General features: G+C 43.2%; 2 protein-coding genes and 1 long non-coding RNA gene across 6 annotated transcripts in view; 1 reads left to right on the forward strand and 2 right to left on the reverse strand.

The window, feature by feature from the left end:
* Positions 1–7550: 7550 nt before the first annotated feature.
* On the reverse strand, positions 7551–10227 carry LOC127535889 (uncharacterized). The gene is made up of 2 exons (XR_007944771.1): positions 7989–10227; positions 7551–7884 (listed from the first exon to the last, which is right to left on the reverse strand). It is a non-coding gene; the product is annotated as an uncharacterized LOC127535889 (long non-coding RNA).
* An 8131-nt stretch (positions 10228–18358) lies between these two features.
* LOC127535656 (E3 SUMO-protein ligase ZBED1-like) lies at positions 18359–21958 on the reverse strand. The gene is made up of 2 exons (XM_051954181.1): positions 20573–21958; positions 18359–19348 (listed from the first exon to the last, which is right to left on the reverse strand). The coding sequence occupies exons 1-2, from the start codon at positions 21851–21853 to the stop codon at positions 18923–18925; spliced, it is 1707 nt and encodes a 568-aa protein (XP_051810141.1). The 5' UTR covers positions 21854–21958; the 3' UTR covers positions 18359–18922.
* LOC110966563 (EF-hand calcium-binding domain-containing protein 6) overlaps positions 21488–24508 on the forward strand; it is a 34527-nt gene continuing 31506 nt past the window's right edge. For 3 of the 4 annotated variants that reach the window (XR_007944447.1, XM_051953916.1, XM_051953918.1), the window contains exons 1-3: positions 22286–23279; positions 23393–23473; positions 23660–23820. Coding sequence is in view for 3 of the 4 variants with exons in the window: in XM_051953916.1 (XP_051809876.1) it covers positions 23172–23279; positions 23393–23473; positions 23660–23820 (350 nt within the window). In the remaining variant the exon portion in view is untranslated. Of the gene's footprint in view, positions 21574–22285; positions 23280–23392; positions 23474–23659; positions 23821–24508 lie in introns of those variants that run through there. The other variant, XM_051953917.1, reaches the window with a different exon arrangement.

The raw sequence follows: 24508 nt of genomic DNA on the forward strand, positions 1-24508 counted from the left end.
CTCCAGATTGACCGAGTAAGACTGCTCAGGCCAAAGACGGAGTTCGTGTTTAAACACGGAGTACTCCGTCTACACGAAGTCCGTCTCTGAAAAACAATTTGTCAACAGCAAAAATGACAAAAGTGTTCCTTAAAAAAATAAACGGGGAGGAATAAAACACAAATGCGAAGGGATAAAACACAAACGCAGAGGACAGAAAGTACAACGCGAAGGAAAAAAACACAAACGCGAAGGAATAAAACACAAACGCGGAGGAGAGAAAGTACAACATGGAGGAATAAAACACAAACAGGAAGGAGAGAAAATACAACACGAAGGATGTCCCCTATGGGGCTCCGTAGAACTCAGATATCACTGAGTTCATTTATCTGAATTCACCCCGCATGAAAAATACGATAACTGGATAGCAAAGTTCTTTTGTGCAGGGTGAATTCAGTGAATGGGAGGACTTTTTACAGGCCTGTGACTGCAACTGATAAGATTTGTTTCTTTTTTGCTCAGAAACCTTGATTTATTGATTACTGTTGGAATGTAAAGATACCTTCAATAAGTATAAAAACAAAATGCTTATGAAAGACATTGCATACTCTAGCTTTAATGAGGAAGTTGTCAAATTTTACTGATAATCTTAAACCAGTCAGTTGTGCATTTTCGTCTGATTGGGAAGTCACCAAGCAATTGGAATACAGTCATTTTACTGCATATGTAACAAATCCAACCTGCTGTTGTTGCTGAAAACTTGAGGGATCAACAAAGAACTCAGGATTTGTCCTCTGGGCCCCTTGAACATCTGTGTCAAATTTCATGGCAGCTTGTCCAATGGTTTTTGACATATTTCATTTAAAACCAGGACTACCCAACAGGATTAGTCATCCAGGGACCATAAACATCTGTACAAAGCTGGATTCCATTTAATATTTGTTAAGGTATTTGGACCAAGTGGTGTACTAACGAACAGATCATACCTGTACATAGTCACACTGGCTGACCAAAAACCTGTACTGCCATTGAAAGGTTTGGGGTCACTCAGACAATTTCTTGTTTTCCATGAAAGAAAACATGAATAAAACTCACACTTTTATTCATGTGCTAACATAACTGTACAAGGGTTTTCTAACCATCAGTGAGCCTTTCAACACCATTAGCTAACACAATGTAGCATTAGAACACAGGAGTGATGGTTGCTGGAAATGTTCCTCTGTACCCCTATGGAGATATTCCATTAAAAATCAGCCGTTTCCAGCTAGAATAGTCATTTACCACATTAACAATGTCTAGACTGGATTCCTGATTCATTTAATGTTATCTTCATTTTAAAAAAAAACTGCTTTTCTTTCAAAAATATTTCATTTCTAAGTGACCCTGAACGTTTGAACGGTAGTGAACATAATCGGAAGTCAGTTAGAAAATCACATTTACCAGTTATCTTAAAATCTAGCCTTAAATTGTTTTGGTCACTGCCATCTAAAAATAAACACTGGAATGAAGTGGTATTCTACACGTTGTGTTTGATGGAGGTGTCCAGCCGAGGATCAACTCAATGTGAGAAAATGAGACAGAGAATGCAGAGACCAGACACTCCGACCAGCTCGTGTGATGCACCATCAGTACTGCCACACAGGAAGCTGCAGACTGTCTTCTACAACAAGGTGCGGACTTGTCTGAATGACTTTGTGTGTTTAATTCCTCCTGTTTGCGTGTCACCATCTGGCCCTCTCCCCTGCATTATCCTCTTTAAAGATGAAGGGGTAAATTAGCTCTAAGTGGCGCGTCAGGATGCAAACAGCAGAGGGAACACTCCTAATTAAAATGTTTGCCCAGAAAAATCAGCTCCTGAGTTAGTGTGTTAATCATGGCTAATTTGCAGGAAAGGCAGCAGAGTCGAGGCCGACTCTGTTCTTTCATCCTGGAGCTGCACTGGGATGTTCTCCATGGCAACCAAAAACCCATGGATGACTCACGTCCTGTCCTTATTGAGAAAGGAAAGCTAGAGAAGGAGGAGGTTTGTTTCTGAAATATGAACGTCTGTACATCTGTGTGTGTTCTTCTCCCCACCAGATGTGTATGAACTCCACCCCAGTGTGACGAGCACTGCTGGCCTTCGACACCACCCACTCTGGCCTGGTAAAACCGGATGTTCAGGGCCGTTCTGAGCAGCTTTATATTTCCCATGAACCCTTTCTCTTTTCAGAAACTGACCAGCCGGTAGGGAAAGCAATATTCTATTTATTTATTGTTTCATTTTTATCAACCTCACAAGAAAAAATGCCCCTCTTAAAACAAGAAAGAAAAACTATTTCAAGGAATTTTTACCTTGAAATAAGTGGAAAAAATCTGCCAATCGAACAAGTAAAAAATGGCTTCTTAAGATATCTTGAAATATATGTTTAGGATATTGAGATCTTAATATTAGCTGGGAAAACTTATTTTAACCTATATTTTACCAGGATTGTCAAGTTTAGGTGTCTCATAACAGGCAAGACATTGTGAAAAAAAGCATTTTTTTCACTCAAAAACAGATTTTTGCTTTCATGTTACCTCCTAATTTGAGACGTATTAACCCTCCTGCTGTCTTCATTTACGGGCACCAAAAAATATTGTTTCCTTGTCAGAAAAAAATCCAAAAAACCTGCAAAAAAATTCCCAAATTTCTGAAAATTTGCAAAACTTTCAGGAAGAAAATTCCAATAATTCCATAAATGTTTCCCGTAAAAATTTTATTTAAAAAAAATCCCCCAAATTTGGCAGGAAAATTCTTGTAAATATTTTTTTAAAATGAGTAAAAATCTTCCAAAAAAAATCCTTAAAATATCTAAAGTGATTACATATATATATATATATATATATATATATATATATATATATATCAGCAAAATATTAAAAAAAATCTTGTTTGTTTTGTTTGTTTTTTGTGTGAATGTTCTTAAGAAGAGGAGCAGCCCAGCAACTCTAATATTGAAAGCGCCTACAAAACTTGACAGACAAATCTATGAAATTGGATCTTATTTACAACTGCTAAGAGCCATGGAGGGCGTCCCTTAAAAACACAACGGAAGGCCAGTGAGAACGGGTGCAGACTAGGTTTCATAGTTGGGATTCTTGCGGAGGATAACAAAGCTCTCCAGGATGGGAGTGACGGGGAGGTACTCCTCTGTGGCCAGCTCTGGTCTCTCTCCATGAGCGAGCAGCACCAAAAAATGTTCAAAGATTTCCCAAAAATGTTGAAAATGTGGACATCAAAAGTTTCACTATTAATTTTTTTTCTCCACATTTTCAAACTTTTAAACGGGTCTATTTGACCCACACAATGACACGAGGGATAAAACAAGATAATTTCAAGATTGTTTGACTTAACAAGATATTTAAGATGTATTGTCTTAAACAAGTCTCTCCATCTTGCTGAAATGTCTCTTTGGAGAATCTATCGTAAGTCAAATGGGAAGAGACATTCTGACTAAAAATAAGGCAAATAGACTTGGTAAGATTCTGAGTTTTTGCAGTGCTCCCTGCTCTTTGTTCTCTAAATCTTGAATCTACCATTCATCTATAGAATGTCATATATTTTTCATGCATGTGTGTGGACTGTATGTGTGCATGTAGCTATGGTGTGGGAGCAACAGGGCCAGTGAGGTGGAAGCGCTTCTTGGGTCATTTCACTAAGCCGCTCAGTGCAGAGGGAGATGCAGATTTTCACTGTGATTTTCACTTTGAAGTGACAGCATTTGTACTTGTTCACACATGAAACAAACACAAGGTTAGACTGGACAAAATGGAAGGTCGAACTGAGAAACAAGAAGTTACTTAGTATATTATTGGCAACAAGTAAATAAACACCACGAGGCAGTGGCTAAAAGTGGAACCACCCACGACTGAGGAACGGATTAATATTGTACACGAAGTTTACATTATCTAAAAGTTGACATTTTCTCTCTCTAAAAGTGCACAAAGAGAAGGTCTATCAGATCTGGACCAAATGGAACGAGTATGAAAACCCACAAAGCATGATCTACCCATAATTAGATACAACCAGTCCATTCATCTTTCTTCTTACTTTTTCTTTCTAGTCTTGTGAAGATAATTACAAATGGCCAGCTTCACCATTCTATTGTTCATTTGCAATAAAAAAAACAGTGATGTAAAAAATTTAAATATTGGAAAAACAGTAATTATCTTTGGTGCTGTAAACACATGTTTGAAACTGTAATAATCTGCCTTTTAATTTTAAATAAAGAGAATAATAAAAAAAATCTAAAGTGATTCATAAAATCCAGCTCGACACCAGACTCCATCTCTGCAGCACCACTATTTTAGTTAATTAGTTAGTATAGACATTGAGTCAAGATAACATAGTTAAAATGCAAATGTAGAAAATGTCTATTATTTAGTATTTTACTTGGATTACAACTAGTTGCACCTGATATTGACGTTATCATACCATTTAATAAGCGTTATCAGTGCATGTCATTGCCACAGATAAGGGCCTTGAAGTAGCTCAGTAGGTTGTTATCACCTCAAGTAATGGAGCTCAATTATCACCTTATTGCTCCAACTGCTGCTTTCATTCACAGCTGTTCACCTAGGGCCTATTTCACAAAGCAGGTTTAGTGAAAACTCTGAGTTTGTTAACCCTGAAATGAGGAAAACTCTGAGTTTTCCATTTCACAAAGCGAGGTAACTCTAACCAGGGAATGCGGGGTAACTCTGGTCTGTTTCACAAAGAGGGGTAACTTCAACTCTCGGTCAGTTACCGCAGTAACAGACTCTATGACTCTAACCTGCTCGCCAGCAGGTTTATCTCGCAAAACCTCGAGTTTCTCTCTGTCTCCGCCCTCTTTCAGCCACACACGCTGTTTCATTTCCTCATTCATTCAGTCAGTAAGCGAGCGAGTTTTGGCGTAGACCAGCTTTTATTAATGATCCAGTGGATAAAGGAGCAGCATTACTGCACAGATAATTAAATATTCATCGGTAGATTGTTATCAGACCAAGCATAAATGTTCTCGCATTTCCGAACACCACGGCTGTGGGCCGGTGGGGCGCCGTGGGGGTCTGCTATGGCCCGTTCTGCTGTGTGGGCCTTGGGGCTCTGACTGTGTCGGTGGGGGTCGCTCCGGGTTCCTGGGCTGGTTCTCCGCTCAGTGGCTCCTGCGGGGGGGCTGTGTGGACCTCCTTGGGCTGGAGGAGACAGTTCCCTTCTTTTGGTGGAGGTTTTCATGCATGCCAGACCCACCACACCGGCACTTAACCAAAACTCAATAGAGTTTGTTCCTCCGGTCGCTGAGTCAGTGGAGGTTGCTGGGTTAGTGTCTGTGGATCTCACTTTGCTTTATCTATCCTTCTTGTGGTCTTCTGACATCTTCATGATTAATCCAGTTGGGATTCTGTCGTATCTGGTGTTTGTGAAGAGTCTTAGATTTGTAACTGGTTTTAAGGTGTGAATTAAAGAGCACAAACAAATAAAATGCACCTTTTCTCTTAGAACACTGTCTATGCCTCACCTTTCTGTCTGTCCTGTGTTTGTTTTATGTTTCACTTGGGTGTGCACAGCCCTCAATGGCATAATGTAGAAAACAGCTTGAAATAAACATGATAGGTTAATTTGCCATGAGGGCAGGTGATGGTCACAGTTAGCTTGAAAAATCCAAACTGAATCTCCATGTAATCTCCTATCTCCATGTTAGGAGATACAGGAGAGTCAGTTTGGCATTGGGCGAATTGAATCACGTTTCCCTCCCGGTACAGTTTGGTACGACCAATCATAGCACGGGAGGCGGGAGTTAATGCTGCGTCATCTTCAGCGCCTGGATTACCCATAAAGATGATGCCGGAGGAGGAGGAGGGGGGCCACCGCCGTAAAACAAGAAGGAGAGAGAGAGAGAGAGGAGGGGGGCCAAAGCGAATCTTTTTGTGGTCTCTTGGCGTTTTGGATGGCGTTAGTCGTTGCCTCTTTTCACTTGACGTTTCCGACGATGAGGAGGCAGTGGATGGCTCATTACTTTCGGCTTCTTGCCATTGTTTGTACAGAGGAAAATCCCGTTCCAAACGTGTGAGTAAATTTAAGCAACTTTTACACATACGCACTGAATTGGTTTGGCTCTGATTTAAAGTTATTCCTAACTCCGCTAATCATTCGGAAGGAGTCTTTTGTTGCGTAGCCTTTTCAAAAATAAGTGTTGTACTTGAGAGTACCCCATGTATTCGCAGATTTTTGTGACAAAAACGGCAGTAATCATTCATCGCGACGCTTTCTCGGCTGCATGTCGTTGTTGTTTGGACTACATGGACTACAAGGTCGATTTGTTTGTGCGTCACATCCGTGTTAAGCTGATTGGTTCTTTCTCGTTCAAGCTGCATTCGTTAGCCCCTCCTTTTTGAAATTGTCTCGTATCATCGCAATGCCAGACTGCCTTTATTTTAAATTAATACATAAATAAAGTCAGTCTGGATTTTCCAGGCAAGGTCACAGTCACAAAGAAGAAAAAAAAATTGCATGAAGCTTAAGTAATGACGCCATGGTTGGTTGGTGTCATTTTTGAGCGGATTTGCAGACAAAAAAAAAAAAAAGAAAGAAAACTTTTCCTGGCTCTGAAATGACTTTTACTCATTGTGGACATAAACCTGTCAGAACATCAAGGAGGAGTTCCACAGGATTGCAGGTGAATGATGTAGAGATCTGTTAAATTCATTTTAAATAATATTCTATTAATGACATTGTGCTGCAACCTCAGACTGGGATTAGCCATTTTAATTTCTTTTAGGATTTCTCAGTGTGACTGGCTGCATAGATGCACACACATCCCCGTTACAGCTCCCTCACATCTTGAATAGGAAGTCCATTCACAGCATAAATGTGTAGGTAGGCCACAGGTAGACTGACTACGGTTTCTAAATGTTAAAGACTGCATCATAGTTCAACATCTGTCATTCTCTGCACTGTCCAGATCATATGTGATGCTGCATACATCATTTCTAATGTGGAGGCCACGTGACTTGGGTCTGTTCATGACTCCAGGATTTATGGAGAGTCCAACCTGAGCAACAGACTGCAGCATGGTCAGCAGCCTAAAGATTTTCACAATATAATTCTCTTGTCTCCCTCCTTTAATATGCTCTGATGTATCCACAATACATTACAGGAGAGTTTGATGGCCTTCTGCTGGGTGACAGGGGTTACCATGCCAACCCAGGCTGATGACCTCACACCCTGACCCTCAACCAGGCCCCCAACAGAACTTCATCCGGGCTCACTGCAGGACCAGAGCCCAGGTGGAGATGACCATAGGCCTGTTCAAAGCCCATTTCCAGCACCTACATCACCTCAGGGTGACCCCTGAGAGGGCCTGTGATATTACTGTGGCATGTGTTGTTCTTCATAATATTACCACTATTAGAGGAGAGCAACACCCCTACAAACTGAAGACCCAGATGATGACCCCATCCACCTGCAGCTATCCAGGACAGCACAGCAGTCAGAGACACCATATGCAATAATCACTTTAGAGTTTAAGTCACCATCATCATCACCACAGCAAATAAAGACATGATACACATTTCATTTGGTCTTCTTTATTTCCTACAAATAAAAGAGATAGTTCAGTGCATGTTCTAGTAGTTAACATAATTCACCTGTGACCATCACCCACCTCTAACTTGTGCTTCAGTATTTCAATTTCCAGATCTGTCCTCCTAATCTGTTTTTTTTTTTTAAATTTTCTCTGCAAATGCAGTTTGTAAATCCATTTTACTGATAACTGGCAATACATAGAGGACATTAAATTATACGGTTGCACATGAATTCCACGGAATGAATCTCTGGTGTTTCCTGAACATCCATCTCACTGCAGTGGAAGTTGAGGAACCATCCTGCTGCTGTCCAGGCATGCTCTGTTAAAAAAAGATGAGAATGTGCAATACTTCAGTGTAGGCTAAATGTCACACTCTATATTCCACCCAAAATGTGAATGGAAAGAGAACTATCAGTAACATACCTCTGTATGCCTTTCTGGAGCCCCCTCTGTAAAGGCAGCAGACATAGTTTCATCCTCTTCATCCTAGATCAGTGACATGTTTCAGTACACTTAAACTACCATTTGAATAAATCTTTGGAGTGTTGCCTACTTACAGTTACAAGGTATGTGGTGTGAAGGGGCCAAAAGACAAAAAAGACACAAAAGAGAACTAAATAATCATATGTATATATTAGGGCTGGACCCGAATATCTCGAATATCCGAATATTCGTTCGCTACGGCACTATCCGGATATTAATTTTGGTATCCGAATATTCATCCCCCCTCCCATCCTGCCGTTGGACGTCACCGGGCGGAAAGAATATGCAGCGTCACTGTCTTCCCTCCGCCTTCGGCCCACATTGGTTCATCTCATCCTGTGATTCCATAAACATATACACATATGTCTATAACATATACACATATGTCGATGTGATCACCCCCTCCTCCCCCCAGAGGAAAATATTCTGAGCTCGTCTCTTCCCTGCGCCTTCGGCCCATTTCGGCTCATCCCGCCGTGTTCTTCGGCTCATTTCGGCTCCTCCATTCATGTTTGTAAACACCACCCGAATGGCCGGGTGGCTGCTGACTCTGAAGCCACGCTTCACTTCGTTGCATAAACACAAGACAAGATGCTGAAGACCGGTGATTGGGAATTCTTCAGTTTAACTAAAGACTAAACGAGGGCAAAATGTGGACCCGGGAGAGCAGACAAATGGATCCAACTATTCGGGCAGTCTCCGCCGCCACTGCCGCGCCGCCGCACGAACCACACGAACGAATCCGAATATTTGGCCCGTCTCCGCCGTCACCACTGCCGCTGCCGCCGCCGCACCCGTTTTACAGGCATCTGCTTTCTTTCTGTTGGCTGAGCAGAAGTCTGTGTTAGTTTAAATGGGCTCAATTATTTAACAGGACATGATATGGATGCAGACATTTAGGCTATGTGTGGATAAAACAACTGCACAGTCAAACAGCCACTTAATATTTTGAGCACTTCACAATGTAAAACATGATCAACATGAAGGACCTCCATGAAATATGCCGAGGTCTGACCTGTTTGAACAATGTTTTTATATTTCATCTTAAGCTGCTGCCACGTGCGCTTCTCCCCCGCGGGATTTCCCCTAAATGAAATAACTCAATATTCTACCATTCAGACAGTTTTTCACTGTAATATTATTACGATTACAAAGGACTACATTTAAACTTACGCATTGACCTGGGCAGCAATGTTCTCCACGCCGTCTCCCTCTCTTTTGCAGCTGCAGCGGTTTTGCACTTCTTTCTAAAAACATGTTCAAACTCGCCATATGAGCGCGTTAAAAATTTCCAGTTCAAAAACGCAGCCTTTCGCTTCCCCGTTGCCATGGTGACTCATCGAATCGGGGCTCCATTGATGCTGTCTTTCAGAGTTGCAGTGCACGCGCTTAACTCAGAGTGAAACTACTCCGAGTTGATTAAACCAACTCAAATCAACCGTTGTGAAACCGAAAATTCAGAGTTTCCTCTCTCAGAGTAGATCAACTCAGAGTTGAGGATTAAACTCAGAGTTTGTAAAACCTGCTTCGTGAAATAGGCCCCTAGTGTTTAGTTGTGAGTTCCTATTTGATCACATTTAGGTCTAAAAATAATTGTTTAGATTTAGAAACCATTGATTTATTTGGGTTAAACTACACCCTTTATGTTACAAAGCTCCATTTCCTATGTTTCCATGGTGACAACTCCACTACAGACTTTGCATGCACTTATTGGCACAACTGCAAGACGTCACTTTTGTTATCAGGGTTACTTTTGTTAATCAGTGATTGAGAGGTTGACAACTTTCTGGCCAACTGGAAGGTGGAGGACGTCCCTACTGGCTCTTACACATGAATGATGTGCAAAGATAACGGTCATTTAATGTGCTGATAATGCGGGTGTTACAACCTTCTCAACACACAAGATGTCTTTTCACCAGCGCTTCCTGGAATACACAAAAATGTCTTTTTAGGGGTTTAATCACTGACTGAAGTGCGACTAAAAAAGCATTGTTGAATGTCGAAGCTGAAACAACATCAGTATTCATTTAGAGTTTTACACCCACCGACCACTTCAAGCTCAGCTTTTCATTTATTTCTGCCTTACAAAATTAGGGCTGGATTACGCTCGGTTTGAACTAGCTTTTACATCACGTCCACTGCAAGTTGTATCTGTTCGGATGTGGGAAAGGTATGAAGGGACTGAGTTTTCCAATACCTTTTGGCCATCAGACATGCCATTCTTAAGAAGTCTACTGACAACTTAGACAGCAACATTTGCCCTTAACACTGACTTCAACATGGGTGCACACACTACCAGTCAAACGCTAGGAGGCACATCGCAGAGTACGCCTTCGAATACACCAGGAACAACCAGAGGACCAGCGTGATGGCCATCCACAAGGCCAACATCATGAGGATGTCAGACAGTCTGTTTCTGAGATAATGTTGTAAGGTGGTCAAGAACTACAGAGAGATGAAGCTCACAGAGATGTACCTGGACACCGTGTGCCTCGACATGATCCAGGGTCTGACCAAGTTCAACGTCCTCGTCATCCCCAACCTGTACGGAGACATCCTCAGTGATCTGTGGGCCGGTCTGATTGGAGGACTGATGATGGTGTGTCACATGGGTCTCCATGACTACGGCAACAAGATCCAGGCGACCTGCTTTGACACCATCGAAGAAAAGAAGGTTCTCACTAAGGATCTGGGAGGAAACTCAAAATGCTCAGAGTTTACAGCTGATATCTGCCGATGTGAATCTGCCTCACGAAGCTCATCCAGAAAATGCCAAGAGTGTGTTAGCAGTAATCAAAGCAAAGGGTGGCTACTTTGAAGAACCTAAAATATAAAACATGTTTTGACTTATTTCACACTTTTTTGTTTACTAGATAATTCCAGAGGTGTCCATTCATAGTTTTGATGCCTTCAGTGAGAATCTACAATGTAAACAGTCATACAGAAAAAACATTAAATGAGAAGGTGTGTTCAAACTTTTGACTGGTCGTATATGTAGCCCAAAGCAGAATTGTCTGACACAAATATAATTTCTAAGTTCGCATTGTCCACACTTACCTCCTGCTTGAAATAAACCTGAACTTCATGTAATTGACACAGTCTTGTAAAACATCACAGATAAGAATGCTGTAACTGTCTGCATTTTTCACCCAGGAGTGTTCCACTTACTGCTCAACCCAGCAGAAAATATCTAGAGACCTTTTAAGCCACGAGCTGGCAAAGTTTTAGTTCATCTTACACAGTAAATTAACTCCAGCTGCTGGTCTCACATGAAAATTGCCAGAACATTCAGAAGAATAAATTCCCCACTACTTGATTTGCTTGTGCTGGTCACAAAGATGTGTTTGAAATTATCTTCTTTTTTCAATCTGTCTCTTCTCTCAGGGCCTCTAAAGTGGCTGCCCCAGATGTGGACAACTTGGATTTGCACAAAATGTATCCTCATCTGAAAGAGACCCCCCTTGTCCGAACCACGGTACGGCTCAAGAGTAAAATAGAGTGGTGAATCTGCTACTTGTACAAAAGACAGTCATTCAAAACTCACCCATATTTGCACTGTGCTGCAAAAGCTGTAGGAAGAGGCGAGACAGAAGTGATTTTGAGTGTTATCAGACAGGACACCAGGGAGTAATCTCAGCAGATTGCAAAGAGACAAAGGCACATGCTCAGGTGTACGCTTTAAATATAAATGCCAGACAGCTTTACAGATGAGCCGATCATCATCCGCAGCTTTTTGATGGCCATAAACATGATTAGATGATTGCATATGGCCACTGGTTAGCCACTCAGTCACTAGCCATATGTTCGTCTGACAGCCATCCCCTTCAACACGCCTCCGCATTCAGTTCTGCCTCTTTAATTTCAAATCAGTCTTCTTCAGCTGGATAAAAGTTTGGTGTCTGACTAAACTTCTGGGGAAGGGGGGGTTGAATTTTCCATTAATTCACAGCTATGTTTGATGTTGCCGCCGCCACTCACAAAACAACACCGAGCTTCCAAGTTTAAGGAAGTGTGTGTACATGTTTGTGTGTACATGTGTGAAGCTTCTCCCAGATATGAATCACGCATATCTACGTGCCAGAATCTACTCCTTTTTTATGGCATGGGAGGGAAAAAAATCACTCCATCAACTGTTTAAAAAATCTATTGAGCGGGTGGGAGATCAAACAAGAGTGTCCTCATACTGCCAGCTAATAATGAGGTTTTTTTCACTCAGGCAGGTTTTAAGCCAACTATGATTTTTAGACTGTCTCTGGGGAAGCATTCAAGAGCTCAGACGTCTTGCAGTGATTCACATTGTGTGTGAATTATAATCTAACATATGCTTCAGATATATTGACCCAGGCCATAATTAGTACTGTTTTAATATTACACTGCATAATCATATGAAGTATTTTAATCTTGTAGATTCAGGATTCTTTTATTTGGCCATGTGTGTATCAAGACACTGTAATTCATGGCTTCCAGCCGCTCCCAAAACACACTGTGAAAAATAAAATCAGACTTGAGTGTTTCTGCACTAAGCAGAGCTTCCTCTCTGTTCTAACCTCAACAAAGAGTGAATACATTTCAGAAACATATTAAGTGTTGGTATAATACAGTGTAATATCCCTGCAGCACAGGGACTGCACAGTTTGTAAATCATTAAAACTGTGCATTTTTTATTTTAAAATGTAGCGTAGTTGTGCATCTTTACATCATTTTAAAGAATTGTAATGATTCCAGTTTGCGTATTTGTTTGTCTTAAATTCTTCTCATCTGGTGTTTCTCTATGAATTTTTCAGTGCCTTTATCAAAAAACAAACAAAAAAAATCTCTGAACTGTACAATTAAACAAAAACTTGATTTTTTGTTGTTCCACCTAAGACAAGAATACTGCAGTGTTAGTGCGAGGTGTTTTGAACCCAAAAGCAGGCACTCAGACAGGTGGATGATTAACAAGGATGTAATAACGAACTCAAAATAACTCCACATGGGAGGCACGGAAATAACAGGACAGGGTACAAACTAAACGAAGGACACAAACTAAAATGGGCCGCGATATGGGCTTAAACTAAGAAACTAACAGAAGACTTACAACTAAAACAGTCCAGGGATCGGGAGCTGAGGCAGGGGCAGAGGAGATCGGGAGCTGAGGCAGAGGCAGAGGAGCTGGGCTGGGCAGGACTGGGCAGGCGGCGAAGCCCAGAGCAGGAGGGGAGACCAGAGTAGACAGGGATGTCCAGAGCGGGAGGGGAGACCACAGTAGATGGGGAAGTCCAGAGCAGGAGGGGAGATCAGAGTAGACGGGGAAGTCCAGAGCAGAAGAGGAGACAGAGCCAACCAGGCAGGTGTATTCCATGCAGTGTCCCAGGCAGGTGAACCGCAGGCAGTGACCCAGCATTGAGTCGTTGGCAGAGCCAGGCTTTATGTGCCGCTGATTACTGATCAGCTCCAGCTGTGGTCCCTCTGTGGCTGGGGCCAATGCTCTGACGAGCCGCGTAGCCAGAGGGAGGCGGAGCCGAGAGACAGGCAAGCTGTTCCACTTCTCGTCTGTACAGGTGACCCAAGCGTGAAGCGCTTGGGTCACCTGAGGTGTAGTCGTTGGTATAGAGGGAGAAGAGCAGTGGGGAGAGCACACACCCCTGGGGGGCACCAGTGCTGATTGTCCGGGTGCTGGATGTGATGCTCCCCAATCTCACCTGCTGCCTCCTGTCTGCCAGGAAGTCTGTGATCCACTCACAGGTGGAGGCTGGCACAGTGAGCTGGAGGAGTTTGGAGTGGAGGATGTCCGAGATGATGGTATTAAACGCCAAACTGAAGTCCACAAACAGGATCCTTGCATAAGTCCCTGGGGATTCAAGGTGATGCAGGATGTAGTGTAGTCCCATGTTGATTGCATCATCCACTGACCTGTTTGCCCGGTAGGCAAACTGCAGGGGATCCAGCAGGGGGCCTGTGATGTCCTTCAGGTGGGCCAACACCAGTCTCTCAAAAGATTTCATGACCACAGATGTCAGGGCGACGGGCCTGTAGTCATTTAGTCCTGTGATGGAGAATTTCTTGGGGACTGGGATGATGGTGGAGCGTTTGAAGCAGGAGGGGACTTCACACAGCTCCAGAGATCTGTTGAATATCTGTGTGAAGATGGGTGTTAGCTGGTCAGCGCAGACTTTCAGGCAGGAGGGAGACACACCGTCTGGTCCTGGTGCCTTCCTGATCTTCTCTCTCTGAGAGTGTCTTTCCACCAAGGGAACCGGATGAGAACCATTGGTTCAAGGTGACGACCGCTGCGGGTCTCGTTCTGCCGAAAATCCCGTTTGCTTTTCCACCGGCTATGAGCCGAGTTGCGGCAGCGTCGTTGTGTCACCGCAAGACATCAGTACGTCACTGCATGCGTAGCCGTTCCGCGATGGTGCAGCTGGTCAAAATGCGGGCTCTTTTTGGCCAAAAACTGCTGCATCCCGGCTGCCTTTTCTGGTCCTTGTAGTCATTTCTGAACTTTTTAGTTGTTGAGGAGTTAGTCAGGCTCCGTTCATACAGCTGTAGCCATCTCCCACTGGATTGTTTCGAACACTGGTGTGGTCCAAAAGGCTCCCTCTAACTTCCACTGAATTTCATATGAAGACCACAGTTACAGGAAGCTTTGGGTCTCCTCCTCATACCATTACTGCTTGGATTTTGCTTCCATATTTACCGGTTTTTAAAACACAAACACTGAACATTACTGCTGCTCGCTCGGCTGTTTAAAAATGGTGCTTCTGTGTTTCCGCTGTTGAGGATCGGTCATAACCCCGCCCCCAGCCCCTGACGTACTGGGCTTTCACCTCGGTCCACCTCCGGCCCAGCAACGTCTTGGGGCTGGGGGCGGGGTTATGACCGATCCTCAACAGCGGAAACACAGAAGCAATGGTGAGTCCCAGTTTTTGGAGCCCGGAGGCGGCCCACCGCCTGTCGAAAAACAAAAACCCGGGGCCGAATCGGGCGCCGACTCCAATCTCGAACCGGAACTGTCTCGGTCGAAAAGGGGCTAGAAAGACCCGACACACGTGTGCAGGTGAGGGGTCAGCAGGGTGAAGGAAAGGGGTGGCAGGAGGTGTGAACAGTTGTGAGGAGGTGTTGTTGGGTTGGGTGAGAGGTGAGAAAGATGGCCTTTCAAACCTGCAATAAAACCCATTGAGCTTCTCGGCTAGGTGATGGCTCCCTGCAGTGTGGGGGGAGGGTCTCCTGTAGTTTGTGACGGTCTCCAGGCTCCTCCACACTGATGCTGGGTTGTTTGCTGAAAAGTTGTTTTCCAGCTTCTCAGTGTAGCTCCTCTTAGCTACTCTGATCTCCTTAGTCAGTGTGTTCCTGGCCTGGTTGTACAGGATCCTGTCCCCACTTCTGTAGGCCTCCTCCTTTGCCCGGAGGAGGTGGTGTGTAGGATGACCCTGGTGGTGAAGAAGATGAAGAGGGCAAAGGCAGAGCAGAGGACCAAATGGTGGAAGCTGAAAAAGGAAGAGTGTTGTATGAATTTCAGGAAAGAATTGAGACAGGCTTTGGATGGTCAGGAGGTGCTTCCAGATGACTGGACAACTACAGCAAATGTGATCAGGGAGACAGGTCGGAGAGTACTTGGTGTGTCATCTGGAAGGAAAGGAGATAAGGAGACTTGGTGGTGGAATGAAGAGGTGCAGGAGTGGCTCCAGAGAAAGAAGTTAGCTACGAAGAAGTGGGACACTGAGGACCGAAGAGAGTAGACAGGAGTACAGGAAGATGCAGCATGAGATGAAAGTAGAGCTGGCAAAGGCCAAACAAGGGGCTTACGATGACTTGTATGCTAGGTTGGACAGTAAGGAGGGAGAGACTGATCTGTACAGGTTGGCAAGGCAGAGAGACAGAGATGGGAAGGACGTGCAGCAGGTTAGGGTATTAAAGGATAAGGATGGAAGTGTGTTGACAGGTGCCAATAGTGTGATGGGAAGATGGAAAGAGTACTTTGAAGAGTTGATGAATGAGGAAAATGAGAGAGAACGAAGAGTAGAAGAGGTGACTGTTGTGGACCAGAAAGTAGCAAAGATTAGTAAGGATGAAGTGAGGAGGGCATTGAAGAGGATGAAGAGTGGAAAGGCACTTGGTCCTGATGATATACCTGTGGAGGTATGGAAGTGTCTCGGAGAGGTAGCAGTAGAGTTTCTGACTGGGTTGTTCAACAGGATCTTAGATAATGAGAAGATGCCCGAGGAATGGAGGAGAAGTGTGCTGGTGCCCATCTTTAAGAACAAGGGAGATGTGCAGAGTTGTGGCAACTACAGAGGAATAAAGCTGATGAGCCACACGATGAAGCTATGGGAAAGAGTACCGTATTTTCACGACCAAAAGGCGCACTGTACCAAAAGGCGCATTCTCAGTTATGTGTGCCATTACTGTATTTAACACACACATAAGGCGCACCTGATTATATGGCGAGGGTACACAATCCACGCCCGCACTTCGCCCTTTAACGTTCTCATGGTGTCCTCTACTACGTCGGCCTTACAACAACAACACACACACAAGCATACAAGTGTGCATATTTAAAAATAGAGCGGGAGCAAAACTGAGTTTGGTTGTGCTTTATTTAAGTATTGATTACAAAGTACTAACATTTTTTTAATCATCAATAGTCGCGGGCATGGTAAAACACACGGATAAAACAAGCACACAAGTGTGCGTATTTAAAAATAGAGCGGGAGCAAAACTGAGTTTGGTATTCACATTTTTTTTTTACCGGTAATCGTCATCAATCAAACCCATGGAAGTCCTCATCCTCTGTTTCTGAATTGAACAGCTGCGCTAAACCTCCATCAAACATGCCAGTTTCACTTTCTTCACTGTCAGAGTCACTTTCCGTGCCGTGCGGCGCCTCGGAAATGATGCCGGCTTTTGCGAAAGCTCGAACAACAGTGCCAGCAGACACGTTAGCCCAAGCATCTACAATCCATTCGCAAATTGTGGCGTAACTCGCCCGGCGCTGCCTTCCACTCTTAGTGAAACTGTGGTCTCCATCGGTCATCCATCACTCCCACGCCGCTCGCAGCCTTACTTTGAACGGCCGGTTCACACCGATGGCCAGCGGTTGGAGTTCCTTTGTCAGGCCTCCCGGAATGACAGCAAGCTCAGAGTTCATTTGCTTCACTTGTTTTTTCACATCGGCTGTGAGATGGGCACGCATAGAGTCACAGATCAACAGCGATGGTGATGCGTGGAAAAAACCACCTGGTCTACGTCCGCCTTACAACAACACACACAGGACGCACTGCACCATAGGGCGCGCCGCACAATTTGAAGAAAATCTAAGACTTTTATGTGCGCCTTATAGTCGTGAAAATACGGTAGTTGAAGCTAGACGAAGGGCAGAGGTGAACATCTGTGAGCAGCAGTATGGTTTCATGCCAAGAAAGAGTACAACAGATGCAATATTCGCTTTGAGGATGTTGATAGAGAAGTACAGAGAAGGTCAGAAGGAGTTACATTGTGTCTTTGTAGATCTGGAGAAAGCTTATGACAGGGTGCCCAGAGAGGAACTGTGGTTTTGTATGAGGAAGTCTGGAGTGGCAGAGAAGTATGTTAGAGTGGTGCAGGACATGTATGAGGACTGTAAGACAGTGGTGAGGTGTGCTGTAGGAGGGACAGAGGAGTTCAATGTGGAGGTGGGACTACATCAGGGATCAGCTCTGAGCCCCTTCTTGTTTGCTATGGTGATGGACAGGAGGACAGACGAGATTAGACAGGAGTCTCTATGGACTATGATGTTTGCAGATGACATTGTGTCTGTAGTGAGAGCAGGGAACAGGTAGAGGAGAAGCTGGAGGCGTGGAGGTTTGCCCTGGAAAGGAGAGGAATGAATGTTAGCCGGAGTAAGACGGAGTATCTGTGTGTGAATGAGAGGGACCCAAGTGGAAGAGTGAAGTTATAGGGAGAAGAGATCAAGAAGGTGGAGGATTTTAAGTACTTAGGGTCAAGAGTCCAGAGCAATGGGGAGTGTGGAAAAGAGGTGAAGAAGCGTGTACAGGCAGGCTGGAACGGCTGGAGAAAAGTGTCAGGTGTGATGTGTGATAGAAGAATTTCAGCTAAAATGACAGGAAAGGTTTACAAAACTGTGGTGAGACCAGCCATGTTGTTTGGTCTGGAGACAGTGTCCCTGAGGAAAAGACTGGAGGCAGAGCTGGAGGTAGCAGAACTGAAGATGTTGAGGTTCTCTTTGGGTGTGACCAGTAGGGCTGTCACGATACACCCAATCCACGGTTCAGTTCAACTTTCGATTTTAAGCTCACGGTTTGGTACGATTCGCGGTACAAATTAAAAATTAAAAAGTGCATTTTTTTTCCAGGTCTGAGTGCTATATGTATTAATTTACATTATTGTCTTGATTTGAAAAGAAAAAAAAACACTTGTTTGTTTCTAAATAAGGCACTTTTATTTTACCCAGCATATAAAAATAAAAATATAACAAAACACTTGTGAGCAATGTGGTCCTGCCATGAAAATAAATAGTCAAATAAAAATAAATAGCACACTTTTTTACATAACACTCTCAACCTTTCAAGATGCAGGCCAGTGTGCATATGCAGAATTCCTCCTCAGACATTTATTGACCCTGGTGAGACTACTGAACTCAAAGGAAATGAAAATAGCACCCAACAACATGGGACTGGGTTTGTGCCCAATAACTTCTATTTTTCAGATTCTGCTGAGTTACAACAGTCTTCTTAAGCTCTACTCTAAATGAAATCAAAAATAAAATGAACATGAACTTAGGGGGGTGGATCCAAAGATAATTTTTATTTGGTCCACATTCTGACCTATGTATCTATGTTTCTTAGTGTCTTAGTGTTTGAACAGGTAAGTGCTTGACAAACAAGAAAGGTGACTTCTCAATGAATGATTTTGTAATTCTTCTTTAAGAAGATGAGCATGTTCACATTTTGTGGATCCAGGCAACTCCTGAGAGCTGTAACGATATCCCCTGCTGTTGAGAATACTCGTTCACTTGGAACACTTGTTGCTTGAACAGCAAGGCAACTTTTGGCCAGCTTTGCCAAATGTGGGTAAGACAGTTTATTTTCTTTCCACCATTTCAGAGGATTTTCTTCAAGTTCGATGACTGGAGCCAACCTATACTGCTGAACTTCCTCTTCCACAACTTGAGGCCATGGTTTGGGGGCTCCAGCTACTGCCTGGCCATGGCTGAAGAAATCGCCAAACAGTTCACTAAGAGCTGATTTCTTTGCAGGGGGACCTGCAGCTGCTGATGCTGTCTGATCTCCAGCACTGCTCTGGTCAGTCTCTTCTCCAGAGGCCTGGATCAAAAAGGTCACATAAAGCAGAGAAAATATATTAGAGGTCTATGCTGCCATCCTGAGTATATTTTTGATTACATTTTTGGAGTGCTAGCATAACATAAAAGAAATAATCTAAGAACTATAACTTTTAATATTTTAAAGGGTCAACGTTGTTGGTGTGATATCTTTAATATAATTATATTGAAGATTTGTATATGTATATTTTAAATGTTTCAACATTGCTTTTATTTATAAAACATTAAGTATTTTTATTTATTTTTAATGAAGGTAACACTTTATAATAACTATACACTATTAAGCATTAGTTAAGCATTGGTTCAGCATAATTTAAGCATTAGTTAATCCTTAAATCATCATGAACTCATCATGAATTCACCATTAGTAATACATTACAAAGCATTAGTAAAGATGCTTTATTAGTGTGCCCTAAAGAGATAGTTCACCAGTTTACTTGAAATGTTAAGGATTGCAAAGTGTGTATTTATGTTTCTGTTTCTGTATTTATGTTTCTGTTTCTATTTTATACGATCACAGACTGTTGTTATTTGAAGATGTTTGTCAAGTTTACTTGAAATCTTATAGATTGTATTTGTTTAAAGTGTGTATTTAAAAGAGCTTGTATTGTTTGGGACCAATAAAACTGACACTTTGTATGTCTTTGCTTCTGTGTCATTTATAAATGCTTTATAAAGCATAGATAGTCCTCACTTTAGATGGACTCACGGAATATACTGAACTAATGAGTAGTAACTGCATTAATAAGTTATTCATTGAGTATGAATATGTGTTTGTAAATCATATACTAACACAGTTGCTAACCCTTTATAAAGTATTAACAACTGAGATTATCAATGAGCAACAAAACATTTTTAACCGGATTTATTAAGTGCTTAGTAATGCATAATAAATGCCATACAGATCATGAATTCATGATTAATTAAGCACGTATAACTAATTAGTTACAAATGATGAGTTAACGATGAATTAAGCACTTTACTAATGTTTAACTAATGCTTAATAATGTGTTAGTTGAACATTTAAAACTGTCTTTACTAATGCTTTGTAATGTATTACTAATGGTGAATTCATGATGAGTTCATGAGGATTTAAGGATTGACTAATGCTTAAATTATGCTGAACCAATGCTTAACTAATGCTTAATAGTGTATAGTTACTATAAAGTGTTACCTTAATGAATTGACCAGTGATCACATACTGTACCTGTCTGGGATGCTGTTGCAGGATTTTATCAGTCAGACTTTTGAAGATCTCACTCCGAGTTAATGCATCCAGGTAGGACAGAGACTTGAACCTCGGATCAAGCGCAGTGGTCTCATCCAGGAAGAGTTGGAGGGATGGGTCTGAATACCTCGGCTTCAAGTTACCTTCTATGGCAGATTTCAGTTCCCTTACTGTAGGTGAATCTTTGGCACTGGGTTCCATAGCAATCAGGACCCAATGATAGAGGGGACGGATCATGGAGACAGTGGGATTCTGTGCAGAACTTAGTGCATCAGTGATTTTTTTCAGTGGCTGCAGGATCTCAACGACCATCTCCATTGTTTTAAGCTCTTCATCAGACAAGGTGATGAGGTCTTTCACATTCTTTTTGACACCGTCATCTGTGAGTGCAGCATAAACTGCAGCTTTCTGCTCTATGTAGCGTTCTAGCATCTCATAGCTGGAGTTCCACCGTGTCACCACATCCATTACCAGCTTGTGATTGGGAAGCAAAAGCTGTTTTTGTTTGGTGTCAAGGACAGCTGCTGCAGTTGTACTACGGTGGAAAAAGGCTACTATCCTCCTGACTTTGCCCAGTATACGGTGCATCTGATTCACTCCCAGCCCCTTCTGTGTTGCCAGATTCAAAGTGTGTGCAAAACATGCAATGTTTGGTGACATTCCAGCATCCTTTGTTGCATTGGATATGTTTCTCGCATTGTCTGTTGTCACTGGGATTTTGAAATTTGGTCTCTCTAATTTCCATTCCACTGCCGCTTTCTTCAGGATAGCAGACAGATTTCCACTTGTGTGAGCATCATAGATTGGGAGCGTTTGGAGAACTGGACTCTCCATCTCCCACATATCATTAATGTAGTGGGATGTTATTGTTATGTAGCTCTCTGTCGCTCTCGAGGTCCACCCATCTGTTGTTAATGCAATCAGTTCTGCATGGCTCAGCCCTTCAGAAATGCGAGCCTTCACATCATCATACATGCCAGGTAACACTTTATCAGTCATATATGTTCTGCATGGCATTTCGTAACGTGGTTCGAGAACGCTGATCAAATGTCTAAAACCGGCATTCTCCACCACTGAGAGTGGTCTCAGGTCTGCAGCGATACACACGCCAATTGCCCTCGTTATTTGGTGAGCGCGTTCTGAGCCGGGGTGCAGTTTTTCTCTGTAGGAGCTGGGGATTGTTATCTGAGTCGTGGTTTTACCACTGGCGTTAGCTTTTAGCTCAATTTCTTTGTGGTGTCTGTTTATATGCGTCCCCATGTTAGAGGTGGTGCCTGTAGCATACGGCACACGTGTCGAGCAAAATATTTCCACACTTTGGATTTGAAGGAAGCGGGAGGGGTTTCCAGTTCCAGTTGTGCAATGTTGTCATCAGCAGCAGTGGCCATAGTTTCCGAAAAATCCACGCAACACGCAGCGGTTGTTTCTCTCGGTCCGGTCTGCACTCTGCAAAGTTAGCGTGCGCCGTGCTGTGTTTATTTCCTGATGCTCGCTGCTCTCCTTCCTCGTCGGCAGCACGCATGCGCGTGATGGCTTTCAGTTCTTTGTGTTTTTTCACAGTGGCTCTGTCAGTCAGCGCTGCTGTCTGTGGCTCAAATGTGACACGTATGTGCATTCGGTCATGCGCACGCGCGTACCGCGGGACGGCTTTGGATTTCGGTACACTGTACCGTACGTAATTTTCGGTACGATTTCAGTACGTACCGAGTACCGTGACAGGCCTAGTGACCAGGATGGATAGGATCAGGAATGAGCACAAGGCAAGGAGGTCTCATTTTGTATTTTTCCCTTTGCCCAACCCCAGGGCTTTCTTCCATGACTCGTTACCTGACTGGACTAACGTTTGTGTTTCGGGCAGCAAAGATAAGATAATGAACTTTGGACAGCAGAGGGACAGCACATGTTAGAGGCTTTGGAGATAAAGTCAGAGAGGCCAGACTGAGATGTCCAGAGGAGAGAGAGTGAATATATTGGTAGAAGGATGCTGAGTTTCCCACTGCCAAGCAGGAGGCCTAGAGGAAAACCAAAGAGGAGGTTTATGGATATGGTTAAAGAGGACATGAAGGTAGTTGGTGTGAGAGAAGAGGATGCAGAATACAGGGTTAGATGGAGGCAATTGATTCGCTGTGGTGACCCCTGAAGGGAAAAGCCGACAGGAAAAGAAGAAGAATCACACTCACGAACAATTTAGATTCACCAACTAACTTGATCCGTTTTTTGGACTGTGGGAGGAAGCTGAAGTACCCGGAGAAAACCCACACATGTATATGGAGAACATGCAAACTCCATACATGGGAAGACTGGGGCATGAACCAGGGATCTTCTAGCTGCAAGGCAACAGTGCTAACCACCAAACCACTGTGCAGCTCATGATACAATACAGTCTATTCAGTTTGAAAGAACAATGCTCAAATCGTCTTTCTTTCCAGAAAGGTTGCATCACCAGAGCAGACCTGCTGTATTTTCTGGAGAGACCAGATGAGACCCAGCCACGAACCTCCCAGCCTCGCCTTCCCCGTTCACAGAGCTGCTCAGTGTACTGGACCCTGAACACACTGGTGTAATCCAGCTGGTCAGGATGGAGAGTCTCCTGCCCAGCATCACTTCTGATCACAAGGTCAATTTAGAACTGTTAGCAGCCCCTGTGGAGACCCCATACATCCATGAAGACAAAGAAGACACTGCTGTAAGCTTGTGTAACTGTTTGCGTGAGTGTATGTGCATGTGCATGGGCTCTGGACTTGCTTCCATGTTAGGCCGTGTACTGTAGGTGCACCATGTTTGATTTTTTTTCTTTAGGAGGAGCAAAAAACAGCAGATGAGAAGCAGACCACACAGTGGGCCGATAAAGTGTCTGTGGCATCTGCTTCATGGAGAACAGTGAGTTAACTGTGATCAAATATCACACATATCGCACAGCATCCAGCACCAGATCAAATAGAACAAGGAAAGAGAAGATGAGATCAAAAGAAAAAAGATGGGTTAATTATTAATGCAGTGTTTGAATTGTGTGCGTGTTTGTTTTGCATCTGTGTGCGCGCTCTGTGTGTGTACTTATGCATTAAGGTGGAGGATTTGCTGCCGGACAAGCTGTGTGAGCAGCTCTGTTCGGTGCTGGCTGCTCTGAAGCTGTACGACCCTCAGCACACTGGACACGTCACACAGGATGAGCTGAAGAAGGTTTTAAGCTGCTATGGCATGCCTATGTCAGACGCACACTTCAAAAAGTAAGACATACACATTGCAGTAATCATATGCTCAGAAAGGCAAAAAAGAAGGCAGTGGTGATTTTAAGAAACATGCAAGAATAAAGTTGTCTGCTCAAGAAGTAAACATTATGTACAGAATGCCAGTCTATCTATACTTTCTGTTTCGGTCAGACAAAAAAGAAACAATTAAAATCAGTTTCCTTTGTCTTTAGTCAGATCATATATCACCACAAATGTGTCAAAATAGGTGCGACAGCAAAACAAAGTTGCTGAGAGTGTGATGTTATAACACTTCACTTTTGCCACCAACCACTCTTTTCTATATCCATATACAGTAACGTGCAAACATTTCAGGCACTGAAAGTGAAGTGAAGGTGCCATGAAGAGTTGTTATTAATTAATTTCATACAAAATGTGGTAAAGAAAAAAACCCTAAATGAAATCAATACTTTCCGTGGACACTTTTTGCCTTTTTCAGCAGCACCAGTCCTCCCTGGTTGTCTTTCTCACCGTTTTTCAGGTACTTAGCAGGTGTGCTGTTTCAAGCCATGTTCACCATGTTTACATGCTCACATTTTCCCTCCTGAGGCCTACAGCAGGTTGAAGCAAGTTCGACATACTCAGGATATATTTTTGTTATCTGGTTTGACTGAGCCTAAAGACCACAGTCACAATCAGCTGGATATCAACTTTTTAAGTTACCCCA

Source organism: Acanthochromis polyacanthus, chromosome 1 (assembly GCF_021347895.1).
Source record: "Acanthochromis polyacanthus isolate Apoly-LR-REF ecotype Palm Island chromosome 1, KAUST_Apoly_ChrSc, whole genome shotgun sequence".
In the NCBI taxonomy this organism is placed as follows: Eukaryota; Metazoa; Chordata; class Actinopteri; family Pomacentridae; genus Acanthochromis; species Acanthochromis polyacanthus.

What these genes read in the sequence shown, in the direction of transcription:
- LOC127535656 (XM_051954181.1), bottom strand. Translation starts at nt 21,853, where the DNA reads ATGGGGACGCATATAAACAGACACCACAAAGAAATTGAGCTAAAAGCT. An exon ending in TGCAACAGCATCCCAGACAG is followed by an intron (nt 19,349 to 20,572) that starts GTACAGTATGTG and finishes TTTTTGATCCAG; the next exon opens with GCCTCTGGAGAAGAGACTGA.